The sequence below is a fragment of the Talpa occidentalis genome, unplaced genomic scaffold (assembly GCF_014898055.3).
Source record: "Talpa occidentalis isolate TD23 unplaced genomic scaffold, MPIMG_talOcc4v2.1 talOcc4.5, whole genome shotgun sequence".
In the NCBI taxonomy this organism is placed as follows: domain Eukaryota; kingdom Metazoa; phylum Chordata; class Mammalia; order Eulipotyphla; family Talpidae; genus Talpa; species Talpa occidentalis.
The window spans coordinates 53,073,857-53,095,413 of NW_023604861.1; the positions used below are offsets into that span (position 1 = coordinate 53,073,857).

The window sequence follows — 21,557 nt, forward strand, 5'->3', positions numbered from 1 at the left end:
TGGAAGACTCAAAGAGCGGGTTCAGCACACCAAAAAGAGCAGCCTTGTGTTTGAATGTTGGGGCTTTGAACTGTGGTATATCAGTTGACCTCTGGGAAGTGGGGAAACTACAGTGTGAGTTCGATCATGTGGCCAGAAGTTCAACCGACCAGGCTAACATAATAGAGCCCCAACAAAACTCTGCCTGTGGATGCTCAGAAGAGCTTCCTGGTTGGTCAATACATCAATGTGCTGGGAGGTTGTGTGCTGACTTCACAGGGAGAAGATATGGAATCTCCATGTTTGAGACCTTCCCAAAACTCACCCTATGTGTTTTTTTCACTTGGTTGGTCCTAATTTGTATCCTTTACGATAAAACTGTAATCCTAAATAGAGTGCTTTCCTGAACTTTGTGAGTTATTCTAGATAACTACAGAATCTGAGGTGGAATTAGAAACCCAGAATTTATAGCCACTTGGCCAGACGTACGGGTGATCTGGGGATCCCTGAATTGGTGGCAGTTATCCGGAATGAGGGTGGTCTTGCAGGGACAGTGCTGTAACCTGTGAAGTCTGTGCTAACCCCAGTTAGTGGAGCACTCTTCCTCTGAAACAGTCATGGCCGGATCCATCACCTTGTTCATATCTGCTCCACTGTCACCTTCTTACTAAGGTCTTCTTCAAGTTACAGTTGTACCACCCTGCATCCTCACACACATCATACCCTACACACTCCCCCTTCCCTTCTTTACCTACTTCATACTTCTTCAGAGCACTTATCTTCTGGTAAACTATGCAATTTGCCTGTGATTTGGCTCCTTAATTATCTCCCTCTGCTATAATACAAGCTCCATATTGGGCAAGCACTTTTTCCTCTTTAGTTCTCTGCTATATGCCTACTGCCCAGAACAGTGCCTGGCATGGGGTAGACATTCACTAAAAGTCAAATTGAGTAGAACAACCTATATTTATATGGATACCCACATACATTATAAGATCAGCCCCCTGCGATATGAGTGAATTAATGTTAATCTGTCTACAGACCTTCCTACTCAGTATGAAGCTATCCTAATTTTCATATTTTGAAAACCCTTTATATAATGGTAACATTTCATATATTTCATATCTCATCTGAGAAAAACAGACATCACAACACTTATTTTTCCATAGGTCATTAAAACTAGTAGTAATGTAAACAAATCTTCTGACTTCTATGCCGATCTCAGAATAATTCTTTTGAAAGATGATCAAGTGTGAAACAAACACAAATGTATCAAAACATAAATTCAGCTAAGTTGACACTTAGCTGAGGAGGAAACCTACATCAAGTTGAGGAGGAAACCTACATCAGTGTAACATACTAGCCATCACAATGGGGTGCCCTGCCCAGGAACAATACACCATCACTCAGTCAGCTGGGCCTGCTGTACCTTGATAGCTAACTAAATGCAGGGACAGATTTTGTCTTTGATCAAGATGATGCTATTTTCCCACCTGACCTTCTGACAGTGGTTTGTCAGTACCCCCCACCCCCACATCTGCGTATACCAATGTGGATTCTTTTAGTTCCATTGCCAGTACTTCTTGACAATGCTGCTGCCTCTCTTTGGCTTTGCACTGATTATTTGATTAAGATTCATATAAATTTAAAGGAACTCTTCTTCAGCTCAGTTTTAGGTTTCCAAGAAAAGCAGGCCTCACACTTCACAGTGATTCTGCCTATTTAAACATGAAGATAAGTCACCCACACAATCATCTTTTTTAACTAAAAGCTTATCCATTTATTTTCCAGAGTTGTCAAGTGGGGGGAGAAATCTAGCTTTAGGCAGCGAAGAGTCATATAATATCAGTGTCTTCTTATATTGCACTTCTTCAGACCATTTACGATAATGAAAATCTATGAAGACAACCTATTTCTCCACATATATCAAATGATTACCCAATTCTGAAACTAGATTTTAGAATTACCTCCACATCAAGGATTTTGCACAGTAATTTTCACTTCATCTACTTTCCAGTAAGTGGATATTGAACTTTCCAGAGCTTCCTTTGTTTAAATCCTAAACACGCTTGACACATAGTAGGCTTTAACACAGGCTTGGTGTGGGAAACTGACTTGGCAGATGTCAAACAGGAACCAAGCCTATATGCCTTTGTCCTGTGGACACATGTTAGGGGGAAAGTCCTGCCTGTATCACCAGGACTCAGGGACACTTGCAGGCTGGTGCAGGGACAAAAGGACTGTTTGCTCTCTCTGTGGGAGTGTCACCCAGTTGCAGGAAAGGAATGACTCAGTCAAAGTTGGACACTAGGCATGAGGCCCTGCCATTGCCTCCCCTGAAGAACCATATAAAGGTTATTGTGAATTTTCATTTCTTGTTCTTTTTGTCTGAGTGCTTTTAAGCAACCACATTACTGGCCTTTGGCGAGTCAGGGCCCTAGCAGTAAAACTTTGCTGGGAAGAACAAGGGCAGGGAAATGACAGACAGACCTTATTTCACCTCTGTGAAATTATTTATCCTCAGGCAGAATTTGGATGCTTAAGGCTCTTCAGTGGCCAGAATTAATAACCAAAATTAATATGATGCTATCTGGCATGAATACAATTAAAGTATTGGATGGAGGTTCAAATATGCAATTAAATAAGTAGAACTTCGCTTGACATTACATCAGAAAGCTCCAGAGAGTTCAGCTGGCCATAAGCTAACCATGAGCCTGCATTACTTGGCAAGTGCTTAAAGAACCCATAATTACTTTTCATTGCATTTGAATGAGTTTGATACCTCTATTAACTAAGTTTATATTCTCTACACTTTTTGAAGTCTCCAGGGAGCACTGCGTTCAGCTCTGGGTTTATTTTAAGGAGGATACCGATGACTGCAAAGGATCCAGAGAACTGTAACTAAGATAGTAGTATTGTCATAACAGAAAGAGTTGAAGGAGCTTTGCCGAGCTGACACGGAAAAAACAGTTTTGGGGAGGAATCTGGCCTCAGTCTTCAAGTACCTGAAGGATGGGGCAGAGTCCTCTTCATACAGCAATTTAGCTAATATTTCATGGCCTTTATTACATCCGGAGCACTGATAGGTACTGAGGCACATAGAGATTAATGACACAGAGGACTAACCCCAAGGCACTTACAGTTGAGTAAGATGGAATGCAGAGTCTGGGATCCCAAGTTTTCACCCAACTTTGTGATACTGAACAATATCTTCACTTCTCCTAACTTGATGTTCTTTATTTGTAAAGTAACATTGCAGAGATTTTATGAAAATTAAATATCTATAAAAAGAATGAGCAATCAGTAATTGATTGAAACTGAGTGGTAGGTGGGGGAGGGCTTTGAAGAGAAGGCAACTATTGAATTGAACATCAAAGGATAAGAAGGAGTGTGGTGGGTGGCACAGAGGGAAAAAAAGAAGAGTATTCTAGATTGATGGGATAGTATGCACAAAGGCAGAGATACTGAAAATAAAGGGCTTTCGGAAACCAACAAATAATATTGTGACTGGAGTGCAGAGGAGGAATAAAGCAATGGTAATAGCTGAAAGATGGTTACAGTGCCAAATTACAACTGTTCCAAATGGCATGCTAAGGAGTCTCTGGGCAGTGAAGGGCTCTTCAAATGAGTTTAGGAGAACTGATGTGTGTTCCAATATGGCCTCAAATGATTAAAAACTGGAATTAGGAAAGCAAGTTAAAGAGTCATTATGAGAGGGTAAAGAAAGAAGAATGAGCAACTAACCTAAGAAAATGACAGTGGTCTGGGAAAGGAGGGCCAAAATGTTGTATATGAGGAATGAAGGTGAAGAGAGAGCAAAGGATAAGTCTGCCTTTTGCAACTTTGGTGTTCATAAGGATGCTGATGCCATGAATTAACATGGGAAACTCAGGAGGGAGAGAGTTGACAGAACTGACGATGAGTTCAATTGTAGGATGTGCTGATTTTTAGGGAGCTGTGGACTAATCATAAGAAACTTTGAAGTAGAAAGTTGGAAAAATGGTTCTGAAACTCATGAGGAGTCAGGGTTGGAGAAGTGGATGTGAGAGGAGGTACACTTAGAGATGAAGAGTGTGTTGTCAAACATAAGCAAACTTGGATTTGAACTCTGCCTTTCAACATTAACTATCTGTGTGGCCTTGGACAAATTATTTATCATCAAAGTCTTAATTTCCTTAATTGTAAAATCGGGAAAATTATACATACTTCAAAGGTTTTGCTTATTGCATACCATCTGGTTGCCATTTGTCACCATCACCGTCTACCATAACCATCATTGCTGAAACCATTAAGGTAGATGAACTTGGCTAGGAATAGAAAGTAATTAAGTAGTAAAAAAGAGTTGAGGAATGAAATGTAGGGAACAATTATTAAGGGATAATGGCAGAAGAATAAACCTGAAAGCAGCTCAGTAGGTAGGCAGAAGACCAAGATAGCAGAACACCATGAAGTTCAATGAAAGGAGGGAATTTTAAGGAAAGGACACTCAAAAATGTTCAATGTTGCAAATAAGTCTAAGTGGAAAGTGGGGAAAGGAGGACATTGGAACAGATATTTGAAGATGTCTTTGTTTAGTGGGATTGCTCCATATGTGGTAGGAGTTGCTATACATGTAATAGCATTCAAAATAGAGGTTTAACTCAGACCCCAAGGGAATGTGTATTAGATAGCAAGGTAAATTTCAAGAAAGACCACCTTCTAGAAATTTCAAAGTAGATACAAACAACTGCAAAACTTAGATGTCTTGCAGGAGGGAAGATGTTGAAGTCTTACTCACTTCAAAGTTATAAAAGCCTTAAGTTATTAGAAAGGGGATTTGCAAGAAGGATTTGTCTAGCAAGAGCTGTGCTGTGACTTCCCTCATTACGAAAGGGGGGGCTGCTTCCCTTCACCTCAATTGGAGCTTTGCAGGGAGATCTGAAGACCTTGGTCAATGTTGTCCATGGATGGAGGGAAATAATAGATTCATGTTCCAGTATTTGATTTTCACCCAGAAACATTTGGCAGGCGAGTAAAGGAGACTTCATTGCTTTGGGTGGCCTGTTCTTGGGGCAAAGGATGAGTCTGAATGCTTTGATGGATCTGAGGGAGTAAGATGGCATGGAGCTAATTTAAATTCTTCCCAAGAGGATCATCTGAGGCCAACAGGGAGAGCTTTGGAAAACAAGGACCGAAGGAAAAACATCCAAAGCTGGGAGAAGCCAAATAGACCACATCAAAGCAGAGGGGTGAATTGCTCTCAGTGAGAGCCCCTAAAGAACCCATGAAAACACCCATAAGAGAAGCTGGCTTTAAATAACAAGCTATGGTCCCTAGGCCTGAAGCCATCTTACAACAAGACAGTTAAATAAGGACTTCCCAGTCCCCTTTCTAAACACCCTGCTCCAACCCCCACTTTTCCTTATACTAATCCTGAGAGACCAAGAACCGGGAGGAGGTGAGCGAAAAGGAGAGAAGGCATCCACCTTAGTACCCTTTTCATTCAGAGAGGGAGCACACTACATTGTGCCCCACAGGTGTGAAAAAAGATCCCCAATTCCAAATGACTATTACGTGTATCTGAGTTGAGAGGATGATTTGTAGCAAGAGAAGTCCATAGTAGTTTTTATTGTCTTAGGAGGGGAGCAGAAACGTCTTGAGATTGCCTGAGTATTGTCCAGAGGTAAAAGAAACTTCTGGCACTTTCTAAATTTAAAAGACAATTTTTTAATGAAAAAAATCACCATAGTTTTTTTGTGTTCAATGTATTATTAAGCCAAAGGCATAAAAATGAATCAGAATGTAGAGCTGGAGCCTTCAAGGACACTAATTTTTTAAAAGCTGTTTCCCAGAGAGAAAGGGTATCATGGTTTGATGAAGTGATGGAGATGATTGAAGTTTTCTTTTTTTGAGATAGAAGGAATTTAGGTAGGATACCAGGTCAAAGAGAAAGGGAAGGTAAAGTTGGGGTAAAACAACAAAACCGCAAGAACAATGAAAGGAATGCTGATTAAGCAAGGTCACAAAAGAAGAAGAGAAATCAAGAATACTATTATTGCCTTTAGAAAGAGAATTTCTTTGAAAGATGAGGCGAGAAGGGGAGGCGAATGACGACATGGAGACATTTTGTTCTAGAAGGAAAGGAAAATAAAATAATTCAGTGAGTGACTTTAATCATCTCGGAGTTCTAACTGCAAAGTTCATCTTCTAAGAAGGAGGGTAGTGCATATATATTATTCTGGAGGGCAGAATTAAGAGCACTGTGTACAAGCTAGAGAGTGATTCGATTGGGCTCAATATAAGAAAGAACTTATCAAAACTCAGCACTAGTGGACAATGGAACTGGTTTTCTTATAAAGCTGTAAGCTGCTACCAACCGACAGTTCCAGTGGTGGATGAATGAACAGCTGTTGCAATGCTGCAGGAAGGACTTCTGCATTGGGAGGAAGGGTGAGCTTGTCACTGCCCAGACTCTTTGTGTACAGGATTCATTTTCAGTGTTATATATTGTAGGGTTTTTCCATGTCAACAATTCAGGTGTCACCATTGCTGAATATAATAAAAAGAAGTCCATGGGGATCAGAAAAGAAAGTGCAAAGAAAAGGTTGCAAGTATTATACAATGTCTTGATATCCAGACTACAAAGTCACCTAGTTGTAGTAAAGAAACTAGCTTGTGCTTGAGATAGATTTTGTCAACAAAATATAGTATTTGTATGTCTCCATAGCTTGGCAATAGATTACCTTGGACAATATCCCTAGATTCTTGGAAACTGTCTTTATGCATGAGCTAAAATGAAGCTATGGTGAAGAAAGTCTCCAGAACCCCTAGAGTTTGTCACTGTTAAGAGGAAAATAGAGTGCTGAAAAGAGCAAAGCACACCAATGAATGTGCTCTCGGTTTGTACTCAAATCAAACAAACAAATAGCCCCTGCCCCCTCTACTTCAAATGTCAACCCTGCATTCTATAAATCCATGCAATCAAGAATGATCAGAACAGATTTTTTTATAGAACACTGAAATGTCACAGAAACCTGGCAATTATTCAACAAGGTTGCTATAATGCTTCTTTGAAATAAGAACTGTTCATTCCTAGAATTAACATCTACTGAAACAAAATATTCCAGCATCACCTGCCATCCTTCTCAAACAAATATACCCACAGATACAACTTAAAAGTGGCCATGTAAACCTTATTAAAATTTAAATCAATAAAGAATTGTCATCTGTGTCCCATTAGTCATTTTACTACAATACTTTCAAAGAGGTAAAATACATGAGGAAAATAAATAACATTTAGTATTCTGAGTCAAACTTCAATATGCAAGATCCTTTGACATATTTTAATATAAGCAACACAAAGCAGTAGGAAGGCACCTGTTTTCTGTGTTATTCTACATATTATTTGTGCTGAAGACACTGCCTAGCACAATAGAAGATAGCTTAAGTCATTTAGTAAATGAATGGAATTAATGAATTTTACGAGTTCCAAAACCACTTTGTGAGGAGGCCCGGTCTTCACTAGACTTGAGCATCTTCTGGGTGCTCCTGGTGACCTGTGGTTCCCCAGCCTTACCAACCCCAGCACAGAGAAGTGGGGCTGTCAGAAACCAACATGGACATAAGGCCTGGGACTCCTGAGTGTTTTCAGTTTTAGAAGTCAAACTGATTTTAAATGTGGTTTGGTTTAATCTTCCAGAGATCTCTTCAAAGGTTTTTTAATACCCTCTTACAGCCACAGGAATATAAGTTGAAAGTGGGAAGAATGAAATAGATAATCACTTCTTGGTTCTAAAGAGCACCAAAAGCAAATCTTAAAAAAGTGGCATCTGCCTCCAATTAAGCCCTGCAAATGAATCTATATGGCTGAGTCCATCTGCAGTCCACTAGGAGGTATATTTCAGCTGAGGTGTCATTCATGGACATCATTCACTAAGTAATAAGGAACATAGTTCTGAACATGTTTTGACATTTATTATCTTATCTTTGATCCAGGAAAAAAGGTGTTTTACAGAATAGGAAGCAGGCTTGGAGATGTAGGGACCACACAGCAAGCAGGACATGGAGCCTGGACTAGATCTATGTCTTTTAAAGATATTTTTGCTATTCTAGGTTCTCATCCTATTTCTTAGCACACAGAATTGGGGAAAACAATCAGTATCTTGTAGATAATGGTGCCTGATGCAGCCCTGTTTCACCTTGTTCAGGACACAAGTCCCTGGCAAGTGTGAGGATGGAATATCTCTAGATACGTTTATCTAGGGTACCCAATGGCATGAGGGTGCATGAGAGAAGCTGACAAAACATCCCTTCTAGAATCATATACCCAAGAAGAAGACTGTACACCAGATGAGTCTATTGTCTGTCTCTTGCAAGGAGAAGCTGTACTGGCATTCCCCAGAGACAGGACATTTGCTCATGAGTGCTCATGTGTGAGTACACACACACACAATCCTACTTAGTACAATTTTAAACTTTCATAACTCAGAAATGCTATAATCATACAAAAACCATCGTGAAAGCTCAGTTATTTGAGTTTATTTCACACTTCTATACTATAATTACGATACTATACTTGTATACTAGTCTTGTGAATTTTGAATATCATTTTTAATTTTAATTTTTTGCTTCAGTCAACAGCTGCCATCTTCAATCACAGGGGCTAAAAGGTTTCACAATACATGAAATGCCTATAGTACTTACAGCAAATGAGTCACAAAACATTTCATCTCTCAATAAGTCTATAGTCAACTAAAAGTAATTTTCACATGTGCTATTGTTAAAACTACAGTGCTCTTAACCAAGCTTAGAGAGCTGTCTTTTTTTTTTTTCTTTAATAAAAAATCCCTGGAGCACTACTTCTTGTTTATACCGATTCAATTTTACTTCTTAGATACAATCCATCCTGTTAAAATCTTTGTGGCTCCTTTTTCTGTTTTTCCTATATTAGATTCTCTCCCAGATGATTTCAACCACACACCATCAACACTCCGAAACAGGCATTTCCAACCACGCTAACTGTATACAATCCAAGGCAGAACTTTGTGGTATCCTCAGCAAACAGTCCCTAACTTTAGGGACCTCAAAGGCTACTCCTAATGCAGATCTTCTCTCACACATTTCATAGCAACCAATAGATCAATAGTTTTTAGATAAGGAAGTTTAATCAATTAAAAACATAACAACCACCCATATCATTCAGACCATATATTTTCAAATTAGTCAAAGGGATCTGGAGGAGCATTGCTGAAATTCTTAGACCTCTCCCACAGATTCTCCTTCTCCTTCAGGTGAATGGTTCACAGCTCTGTTGTTACGTATTCTACTAATTAACATAAATCCATAACTATGAAAATCTAAAGAAAGGTCAAAACAAATAAATAAAAATGAGTTTACCAAAACAGAAACTACTCTTGGATTCTGACAACAGAATTAAGGTGGGGGTGGTCAGCAAAGGATAGAGGGTATCCAGTGGACTGTGGTGGAGCATTATGAGTACTTAGGTGGTGGTGTGCTGTGGTGACACACATTTGAAGAGGTGCTCCAGAAACATACAGTGTGGTCAACCACTGTTTCCTCACCACCCCCTGCCTGGCCAGCACCCACCTCAAGTTTACTTGTTGCCCAAGGTAATAAAATCTGGACAATTCCAAACAACATCTGCTGTGGAATGAGTTGTGAGCTTCCAAAAACATGTTGGAAACCTAAATCTGATGCTTATGAATGTGATCTTATTGGAAATCAGGTGTTTGCAGATGTAATCCTGTTAAGATGAGGTCAACCTGGATGAGGGTGAACCCTAGTTTCACAATTGGTTCCCTTATACAAGAGAAGTTTGTTGCAATGAGAAGGCCATGTGAAGACAGGCAGGGACTGGAAGAAGGCTGCAACAAGCCAGGGGTGCCCAGGGTGGCAGACCACAGTACAGAAGGGGGCGCTTTAGATTTGCAAAGTCACCTGGTACATAATCAAGTTAAGAAAACTAACTCTTAGCTGCCTAACAAACAACCCCCAACCTCAGTGGCTTGACATCATCTTTTTATTAAGAAAAAAAAAAAAGTAGAAAAAGGGAGGAAAAGAAGAAAGGGAGAGATGGAAGGAGAGAGGGAGGGAAGGAAGGTGGATTTGGCATTTCCCTTCACTGTGCTTCATCATTCTAAATTAGACAGCAAGCAAGTGAGAAAGAAACAAATAAACCAGGAAGAGGAATGGAAATATTCCTCGCCAGAGCCTTCAGGGGGCGCACAGCTCTGCCCATACCTAGATTTTGGACCTCTGGTCTCCAGAACTGTGAGAGAATAAACTCCCATTGGTTTAAGCCACCCAGTTTCGGGAGCTTTGTTACGACAGTCTTAGGAAACACATACAGCATGTCAGCAAAAATATGTAAGTTTAAAGTGATGCTTATTTATAATGGAACCAAGCGTATTCAGGAATTGGTAAAAGAAAGGATGTGAGATATTTAGAATCCGATGTAGGGGTTGAAGGAAGTCAGGGAGGTGAGTGTCTGAAGAAAACAGCCATGCACGTTGTGGGGGCATTGGCTTTGAGGCAGGAGTGGAGCAGGAGACAAGGAGCTAACAATCCCTCCCAGGGGTGATGCAGGCATTTTTGAATGAAACTTGTCACATTTCAGTAGAAACAAATCACAAATTTGTCAGTTTATCATCAATATATAATCAAAACCATGGTAAATTTCCTGTCTACAATTTGGCATTTCCCTTCACTGTGCTTCATCATTCTAAATTAGACAGCAAGCGAGGCAGGGAAGGATCTGTTGTCCTGTCTGTCTCTATATATAGTGCCGTAGCCACCATTTCCAAGGTGCTAAGTTTCAACTGATTGATGACGATATTGCTAAAATGGTTACATTTTAAGCTGGAAAAAGAAAGCCCCCCTTTTTTTAATGTGAAAAGTTAGGGGAGGAAAGAGGCTCCCTCACAGTTTTTAATATTGATCTGGCGCCCATGGAGCCCCATATACATCTGTCTGTAATGGCAAAACTCCTCACTGGAAAGACCGGAGGCAGGGTCTCTGGAGCTTTCCCAGCAGTAATTAGGGGAGTGTATTGTTGCTAATCCTGAACACACGGGGAGCCAGGTTAATTTTGAAAGATAAAATAAAAGTGCTGCCTTGCGGCAAAAGGCTACTTCTTGGTGCCATTAAATCAAGCACAGCCGGGCACGAGTATTAATTGTAAAGACGTCTGTATCCCCCGCTGACACTCCTTTTAGGAAGCTACTATGGAGCAGGCCAAATGAAGCCTCGATGTGCAAATACCATTTAGCAAGTACAGATAAGCTGGGCTAAATCATACTCAGAGCACTCAAAAAAAGATTCAAATTTTAATACATTAGCACTAGAACATGCTGTACAAGGGAAATTGCAGTTGTCAACGTGTGAATTCTGGCTCAGGGTAAGTTCATCCAAGGAAGTAAAAGCTCGATTTAGATTCTTTTCCTCCCCCCTCCCCCAACACACGTGCTTCTTTTAGGATGAGGGAGGACATTGTTACTCAGCAAATGTACTTCACACCAAGAAATGGTTAGGGTATATTTATGAGATGAAAAGATGTGAGGTTCCCACTGAAATAGCTGAAGTGGTCCTTCAAAGGGCCAAACCATAAATGGTGGCAAGGTACCCTAACAGGTGTGAGCTGCATGCACTGGTATACGTGTGCATGTGCATGTGTGTGTGTGTGTGTGTATACAGTTATGTTATCTTTCATGAGAAAGGATTCTAAGAGTAAATCATAGGGGATTTTCTAGTGTGCTTTAGAGAAAGTCCCTTTTGTCACAGGCGAATAGGAGAAGGTTGTGGCATCTCAGGTAGAGAGCACCGTATCAGGAAGGAAAGTCCACCTGAGACTCCAACAAACTGGGGTAGATGGGGGAGGGACCCCAAATATTCCTGGAGACTGTAGAGAGATGGTAGGTTTGGGAACCCCAGGCCAAGTCTGCCGACTTGAAATGGAGCTGTATTCCATTTCCAGTTTGACAAGCTGTTTTCTGTATCAAAGCAACAAATGAAACTTTCATTTCAGAAGGCATCTGTTCTCTCTGACCATTCTATCAGAAGCAGCTATTTTCTTTAAATTGAAAGTCAAGGCAGTTTATTTTTCTCAAAACTGTGCTGTCGGCTCTTCTGCCTGACCCCTAACATTCACTTGTTCTGCAAGATGGCAGGTTTGTCTTATCCTGAAGAAGGGGCAGGTTGGGTAGAGCCCTCCCTAAGGACACTACATGCATGATATATTTATTTATATAAAGCTTTGTCCCCAAAGGGCATGCCTATCAGAGTTAGAAATGGAATGTATTTAGAGGGACAGAGACACCAAATTATTCTTCCAGTAAGGAATGTTGAATCAACATAACTTAAATCACTTCCAATAACACACCACTTTTTTTTTATCTCTCTCTCTCTCTGTCTCTCTCTGTCTCTCTCTCTCTCTCTCTCTATCGCTCTACCCATCTCATTTATCTCATCTATCAGCATCTGGTATATATACTTTCATTGGGCATTTGAAGTTTTCACAATAAAAGCATAATGCTTCTTATTCCTCCAAACATATCTTCATCATTTTTAAATGATGAAATAATTGTGGTATGTTTAAATGCGCACAGCTGATGTGTTGATATGCATATATAATAAGATGCCCTGTGTCAATATATATCAGCAATGTGAAAATGGGACTCCTATATCACATCACTTAACCTGTTACATTAGTCCTCAAGCATTTCCCACCAACTTTGTCTAAGCAAAAAAATAATTTTCAAAAGTATTTTCAACTACTAGAATTCCAATTATCAATACATTTATAATATTCCTAATAATTAAATTAGTAGTAATATTATCAAAGGACAATCTATTTGTTTAGTGCAGTAACCTTTGCTGTGATGTCATTAAGATTCTGCAATGATTTAGAGTATCAAAAAAGCATTCCTGAAGTCACAATCTTTCATATTTATTTCCCTAGATAGGTTTTCCCTTCCTTAACAATTGCAAGCAATCATATATTGATGGAGGAAATGGGAAGAAAGTTACCTTCCTCTTTTTTGTATGTCATTAGCAAAGATGCTAATGATATACAACTTCTACAGTATTAAAAGGAAAAGGATACCAAACCATTTTTTTTTCAGTTAGGAACAACAGGAGGCTATGTGGAAGCTGAGTCTAGACACAATTAATTTTATGACTACAAACCTCACAATTATTATTCTGACAAAAATATATAACTAAAAATGTAGAGTTCCCACCCCATGGTTTTCGATAGAACATCAATGTAGTTATGAAATGGTTATAAATTAGCCATTGGTAATATACCCTTCTAAATGATTTAACCTTTCCAATTATCATTTCATCTGTTTTCTATATAAAAATATCAAAGAAATTCGAGATATGGAAAAGACATGCTGGTTGAGGATCTGAAACTGATTTGGTAGCTTTGGAGTTGACATAATCTTGGCCTGGTGCAGCTCATTTTGGAAAGCTGCCTCAAATTTCCCTGGTTTTGAACTTTTTTTTCCTTACCACTTTCATCTAGCAAGAAATCATCCTGGTAACGGAACTTCTCCGGTCCACATGCAATAAAAATGTCATCGTCACCAAAAAAGTCCTGAAGGCACATCACCTACAAGAGAAAAGCATGGCACTCAGCAAGGGGTCAGCAGAACAGCAATTACAACAAAGCATCCCTGCAAGTCGACATCTGCATAAAGCCACTTCCTGTCTAATGGAATCAACAGGGCAGCTTCTCTAGAGGAATTTCAAAAGAAGGTTCCAAGCATCTGTTACTAGTAAGAAGCATGTTACGTTTCAGTTGTGCAGGAAGACAGCAGAAGGAAAATAGAACCGGTAACTGTCACATTTTTTGCTGGTTCTATCCATAGGCTAGGAGGTAAGAGCCTGATATTTTCATAATAGTGGGCACAGCTATTATGTGGGGAAAAGAGTAGCCCTTCATTCTTCCGAATGTAATTCTCTTTGATCACAATAAAAGTCAGCACAGGGTTTTAGCAACAAATATGTTTTTCCAGTAATTGATGCCATAGCATGCACATGGTGATCTCTGCTTTGGGTAACTACCAAAAGCAAACATTTACATCACAATATAAATGTAATGTAAAAAGGAGTGTTTTTAAAAAGCCACCTCTTGGTATTTATTCAATGTATTCGCTGGTAAGAACTTTGAGAACTAAATGTCGTTTTTTCAAGTAAATGTGGTTAAAATGAATAATTTCAAGCATTTGTTCTCTGTCTTTGACTACATGGTATGTTTTGTTCACAAAACGTATAATGCCAACAGAAGGTACCAGGAACTCTGCTGATTTCTATTTAGTTTCAATTTCCTTTGACAACATGGAGCAAATCATAAAGCAACTGATTGAAGCCACCCATTCCGAACTGTAGGAAATACTCTCCAGTAGCATTTTCCCTTGGATATTTGAAGATCAGAGACAAGTCCTCCGGAGTGTCAGCTCCTTTTAGTCCATGTTTACTCCTCCCGAGTTAGCTCCTCCTTTACATGTTTCATCTGCAGGACCCCTCTGGGGTTCTACTCTTGTTAGTCCCTGGTAGAACTACTCTGACATCAGATGTGCAGTAAGATTTACAGTAGCAAGTTTAGAGGACACAGCATCATTTAGAGTCCCCCAAACCATGATGTGTGGTTTTCAGACTGTCCTTCCAAATAATCTCTCATTTCTAAATAATCACTTGGCTGAAGTATTAAGAATGAAATTTCTGGGCCTCCCTAGTGGCGCAGCGGGTTGAGCGCAGTGCTGTGAGGCTGTCCGCAGCCTCCTCAGCATGGGTTCGATTCCCAGCTGGCCAGGGAGATACCCACATGGAGCGGCAGACCTCTCCTGTCATGCCCCCTGCTCCCTTCTGCATTGTATTTTGATCTGTCTGCCTGTTCTGCTCCCTGCTCTGTCTCTGGTGAATCCTCTCACCCTCCTGCGCCTCTGGCCTGTATCCCAGCTCTTGTATAAAAATAAATAAATCTTTTTAAAAAAATGAATGAAATTTCTATAACTGCTTGACAACAGCACTAAGAATGAATGAGAGACAGTCATGGCGGTCAGTGCTACTCTGTGAAAGGTTGAAAACACAGGTGATTTAAGGGATAATGTTATCATCAAGGAAGATCAACAGATCTTCAAGGGCAGTGTCAAAAGCTCTGAGTGACTTGGGTTAAAAACAGGCCATCTGAAATTCTGCTTCCTCTCCTTTTGTCTGATTCCAATTGTGACCCTGCTCATCTTTCTTTCACGACACTACACCCAGTTCCAATTTTCTTGATTAGCTCTTGTGTGATCCAACAAATCCCACATAGGCCATTTCATTTTATTTGCATAAGTCCTACTGTGTCTGTCTCTGCCAGGTCAATATAGCATATACATAAAAAATGAATTAGACATGGTCTCCCCACCAGGCAAAACTGCAAACCATGAATCCTAAGAGGCAGTATTTCCTAAAGTGGGAATGGCTACTAGGTGTTGTGCAAAAGAGAATTCTTTGACCAAATAAATTTGGGAGATGCTGAGATTATCCAGTACAAGCAGGTTTCTTTATTTCTGGTCCTTTCAAACCATTACAGTCCTAATATACACCACAACTCTGAAGAGGAGATAGAAAAATCTAGTGTTTCCCAAACTTATATGATTATGGAACTATTTTCTAACACGTACCACAAGGTCTAGTGTTTGACAGGATTCCCTTAGGGGCCGCACTGACAGGCACAGGTGAAGAGAAGTCTGATATTGCCCAAAGGAAAGGGCTGTCACCCTTCTCCTCCCAGGCGGCCACACTTCTCTGGCTGGCAAATATTTACTACTTTTTTTTTTTTAAAGATTTATTTATTTATTCATACAAGCACTGGGTACAGTGAGAAGTGCGGGAGGGTGAGAGAATTCACCAGAGCCAGAGCAGAGAACAGAACAGGCAGATCGACGAAATACACTGCTGAGGGGAGCAGCAGGCGTGGCAGGAGAGGTCTGCGCATGTGGGACCCTCGCCGGTGGCCAGGGATCGAACTGGCGCTTGCAGAGGCTGCGGGCAGCTTCGCAGTCCAGCGCTCAACCACTGCGCCACCAGGGGAGGCCCAATATTTACTACTTTTTTACTCATTCAAACATTTATGAAATGTTAATGATGGGCCTCTGTTCCAAACATTCTGATGATGATTCTCTGATAGATAAAAAATGTTTTCTAAAGGAAATTGTTCTTCCTTTCTACATATTCCCATCATCTGCATTTTAGAACATCAGTCTGCTAACAACCTCATCTTCAGCTATGGATACGTGTTTCATGCCACTGCTAAGTGGACAGAACGGTGACAGATTATAAGCAGGTTGTCACCCTTACATCCAAGACCCATGCCCCAGCCTCCTAGCCTGAAGAACAGAGCAGATGACAATCCAGCCTGGATAGTTAACTTATAATTCTGTTGGCAAGTGGAAAATGAAATATGATAAATTTTTTATGGTCTTTCCAACTCCAGGATTCCAAGAACATAAAAGGAATACAGCAATTGCTAAGGAAATATAATTGTCATCACCCAGCACAAAAAGACGGAAAAGTTGTTTCTGAGCCAAGCAACATGTATTCATCTACCTTCCAGTCTTCAGTGACTGAAATCAAATAATTGGTTGAACCATCAGAAATGAAATTTTTGTGCTTTCTGCTCTAGCATCTTTCAACCATTTCCCTGTTCACAATCTCTCACCAGAGAAGGTGGGTACGGTCAGGAGATCAAATTCAAGTTCGTAAAATTGCTGCTTGCTGGAAGTCTTGTAAAAGATGTGATAGCAAAGGAAATTTAAACACCAAGGACACAATAAAGATGGACTTAGGATAATTGGTGCACTTCAATTATTCATACCCTCACTATCATTGATCTAGAGGTAGCTGCAATATATTCATTCCATCTAACAACAACAACAAAAGAATAGCAGAGGAAGATATATAACTCTTTTTCTCTAGACCAACATACTTTGATACTTTTCCTTTAGGTATTACTGTGCATTCCAATATCAAAGGAATAGTAAAGGTAGAGAAATACAAAGTCAATGTTTTGAATAATTATCTGATTTCTTATGTCTATAGTGTTACTGATTTTTAAACTTATGTGCTTTTCAATGTACAGTGTGGTAACCAGCTTAAAAGATGCAAGTTCCAATTAGAAATAAAAAACATGCTCCCTGTTACAATGGGATGATGACAGTTGGTTTAATCATGAAATCTCTACTAAGTAGGTATCCAATGTTGGAAGCATCCATAAAGATGAGACTCAGGAAGGATGCAAGGACAGATAAAGACACATCTGAGAAAAAAAGAGATTCCAACCTGTGTGGAAGCAGAAACTCCCTCTCCAGGCTTTCCTCTTTCATCATCACTTATTCTCCCAGTTCCCCAAGTGACCTGGTATGGTCAGGGCCTTCTCTGCCCAACTATGTCACTAGGGTCATAGATTCTGCCTCTGCAACATCTCTCAAATCCAGAACTTTCCCTACCCCATCCTGCCCTGTGCCCCAATGCCGCATCAGTCCTGAGCTCATTCTACTTGTGGACCTTGGCTCCTTCTTGTGGGATTTTTCTCATTCTTACCTTCTGTCTCCCCAGTCCTTCCCGTTCAGTTCTGTTAATTGACTCTTTCATAATAAACTTTCAAAATCTCTCTCCATGACCCGGAAAATATCAATGGTTTACCATCATATGGTATAAGTTCATTTTCTGAGATTGGCATTCCAGATTCCTCAAAATCTAGTTACAACCTGTTTTCAAGCCCATACTAGTTTTAGCTATGACATCGTGCATGATACTTAATATACATTTGTTGGACAGATAGGTGGATAGATGGATGAATATAAGGATTATATTTTAACCTGAAACATGTTCCAATTTGTCTGCTTGGCTTATTCTTCTCCAAAAAAAGACTTTCTTCCCCACTTGTGTGGTTTTGCTATGTATATTTTTCCTATTTGGTATCCCCTCCTATCTAACTATTTGCCTATTCAAGTCCAGAAGTGCTTACCATAATGGCACACCCTCTGTATCTCAAAAATCATGAGTGATTATAATTGCCAGATGTGTTAAAATAGCCCTAAAATGGGGATCAGGCGATCAGAGCTTTAAGCCTAGGTATGCCACAATCACTGCATAAATTTGGAGCAGTTACTTCAGTTCTCTTGTTTATTAGATTCTATTTTGGTTCTAATATGTTTTATCACAATAATTATATGATAAAAATAGAAATTCTTCTTTCATATCTTACAGCAAAAGAAGAGTTCTATATACTTCATTAAATTTTCAATATACAGAATCACATTTAATCTTTTCTTCTATGAAGGAGACAGTCTGTATTTGACACTAGTTAGATGTCATTAGCATCTTCACTACACAGATTTAAAAAAAAAACAGATTAAGCAAACAGAAAATCAGTAGGAACTTAAATTCTGTTAGAATTCAAATGCGGGCTCTTAGCTACCACTAAAATGCATAGAATATGTTTGTGTATTATAAATTTCAGTTGATAAGCCATTATAATAATAATGACATATATTGCACATTAATAGTTTATAATACGAAGTAATAAAAATTTTAAGGCAGTTTCAATTATTTTTTTGACTCAGGAAAATATGTTTTATCAGCTTTCTGACTCACTTTATGCAAAATCTAAGTTCCTGTCTTTTCCATTAACCTGTCTTTTCGCACATTGGTCCCAGGAGGCTAAGCTGCTTACTGGGAGGAAAAAAAAAAACAAAACACTGCAGACAAATAAGGACTTCCTCTCCGCTGAACTTCCGGCTTGAGTTGCTCTGCAAGGGCAGAGATTCAAACAAAGGCAATAAAAGCATCTGCTATTTACACATTTCCAAAGCAGGACTGTGGAATCCATTCCCCCTCATTGGAATGAGATCTCCATGGTGATGCTGACATCACCGAGCTGGGCAAAAATCTTTGCGGAGTCTGAACAATATTTTCTTTACAAGAGCGCCCTCTACATGTGAAACAGGGAATATCTCTGCAATTATGGCCTCATTTGAAATCACACCATTTTGTCTTAATCAGGTGTTCCTAGGTTAAAGACACTGTATAGTTACTGACATTTTTAAAATGTATTTTAAGTCCGTTTGAAAATTTATAAAAGAGCAAAAAAATGCAGTCATTTCATTGGAATCACTGAGTATGACATATCCTTTCTGCATAAATTCTTTTTAAAAAATAATTATTTATAATTTCTTATTGATCCCAGTTAAAGATGGCAGGCTTTAAAGTTCTGTTGTTTACATTTTAATAGGTGCTCTTAACCAAAGAGAAATGCTTACACCTTTGTTAAAATAGGAACTAAAATCCCTATCACCTGTGTATCTCAGGCACTGGAATCAATAACCTCCTTTCTGCACAGTTCACAGTGTGACTATTATAATTAGCTTGCATTTAAAACCTGGCACATTTGAACCCCTTCATCCTGCCAAAACCTAATTTTGAGAAGGCTTCTCTTCCAAGTTCATTCCATACTTGGCTTTCTACCCCCCCACTCTTAGCACTGAACATTATGTCACACATGCTATTGTAAGTCATCCATTATGAATTTATCTATTCTGTAGTCATGTAATTCCATAGATTTCTTGTTCTAAAATATCCTACAATTAGTTTTATAGCCAGATATTAGGAATGTGTTATGTCATAAACATACATTCTCCAACATTCCATGATCATCCTTCATTTCTCTGATGATTGGTTATGCAAATGATAATTTATTTTACAGTTATTCCTCTGGCTAGAGATTTCTCATAAAGAAAAATCTTTTAAAGAAACTCTGTAGCTCAGAGAAGGATTTAGCTATAAAAAAGAAATAAATTATTTCAATAATAAAACAGACAGGAAAATAAAGACCCTCAAACTATTTTTTTTAAAGAAATTTTAAACATGGGGGAAAGAAGGGCGGGAAAAAAATTTGAAACATGAAGCTCTAAGATACTCTTAGGCAATAGTGGATGATATTGTTCAGATTCAGAGCTGGCCAGGTAACACTGGAATAACAGGCTGATATTTAAAGGAATGGAGTCACTAACAGTGACACAAGTCACACCCATCAGTTTAGCTCAAGATGGGTGCTCTGGTCTGAGTGTTTGTGTCGCTCACAAAAAAATTTATATGTTGAAATCCTAATCCTCGATGTGATGTTACTGGGAGATGCGGCCCTTGGGAGATGACCAGGGTCGTTGTAAAGGAGATAGCTAACTTTCCATCATGTAAGCTTGTGGCAAAAAGATGGCCACCTAGAAGCAGGCCCCTACAGACACCGAATCTGAAGTAGCTTGACCCTGAAGTTACCAGCTCCCAGCCCTGTGAAAAGTAAATTTCTGTTGTTTATAATCTACCCAGTCTATGGCATTTTGTTTCAGCATCCCAAACAGAATGGGTGTTCAGTATTAAGGATGGCCACACCCATAAATATAATTATGTGTGAAACTAAAAAACAAAGAAACCAACCAACAAAATAAAACTCACAGATACAGAGAGCAGACTGATAATTACCACAAGAGATGATGAGATGGGTGAAAAGGATCAAGAGGTATAAATTCCCAGTTATCAAACAAGTGGTAGGATGGTCATGTACAGTGTGGGAGCCACAGGCAATAAGATTGGGTCACAAATTTTGCTAAGAGATGGGAAATAGACTTATTGTGATGATCATTTTGCATTATACACAAGTGCTAAATCATGATGTTGTATACCTGAAGTGAATATGATGTAAGACATTTCACTTCAATAAAAAAATGAGTTAAATTTATATGCTATCGTGGAAATGACCTTCCAAAAAGATCCACATAAGTAGGCCATTAAGACGGTGGCACAGTTTCTAATTGGGCAGAAACACTTTACTATGATCAGTGGTAAAGAAGAATGAGACACACAAAACTACTGAATACAGAGCTTTTCAGAGCAAATGAGGAAAAACAATCCCCATGGGGAAAATGTGGCGCCAAGCACTAACACTTAGTTATCTTCATTACATTTGAACAGCAATGCCGAGCACAATGGTGACTTTAAACTGATGCCCTGGTTCCCCCCAATGGGAGTGGTTACTTCAGTGGCTTTGGTTGCATCATTTTTTTTTTTTTTGCACGCAACTTCAAATGACAAAACAGTACACAAGAACATAAAAGGCAAATCAATTCCCCCCCAGTGGTTCCTCCCAGTGGGAGGACCAGGCTAGGCAGAGGATAGAGAGGAGCGAGGCTTGCCAGCAAACCAACATCAGAGTGACTGTGGCAAACTGGACAATTAACGTCCACAGTCAGCAGCACCAGGGAGTGTCCCTATGTATCACTTTATGCTTTTATCTTTCAAAATAAGACTTGTTTTTAAAATTAATTCTGACTTAAAGGAGAAAGATAAATACCAGATGGTGTCACTAATATGTGGAAAATAAAGTAACTATTAATACATTGGTCATCAGATAGAGACAAGCTGAAAAAGTAATCTTTCATAACTGACTACAGAACTGAAACACCAAGGGGAGAGAGATGGAGGAGGGGAAAGGACAGGAGGGAGGGAGCCATAATGGTCTGTGGAGGCGGAGTGGTGGA

General features: G+C 39.4%; 1 protein-coding gene across 3 annotated transcripts in view; it reads right to left on the reverse strand.

Moving 5' to 3' along the window:
* The window catches only part of DCLK1 (doublecortin like kinase 1), a 323,697-nt gene that overhangs the window by 150,893 nt on the left and 151,247 nt on the right, over positions 1-21,557 (reverse strand). For all 3 annotated transcript variants that reach the window (XM_037527168.2, XM_037527169.2, XM_054701202.1), the window contains exon 4: positions 13,489-13,588. In XM_037527168.2, the coding sequence (XP_037383065.2) occupies positions 13,489-13,588 (100 nt within the window). The remainder of the gene's footprint in view (positions 1-13,488; positions 13,589-21,557) is intronic.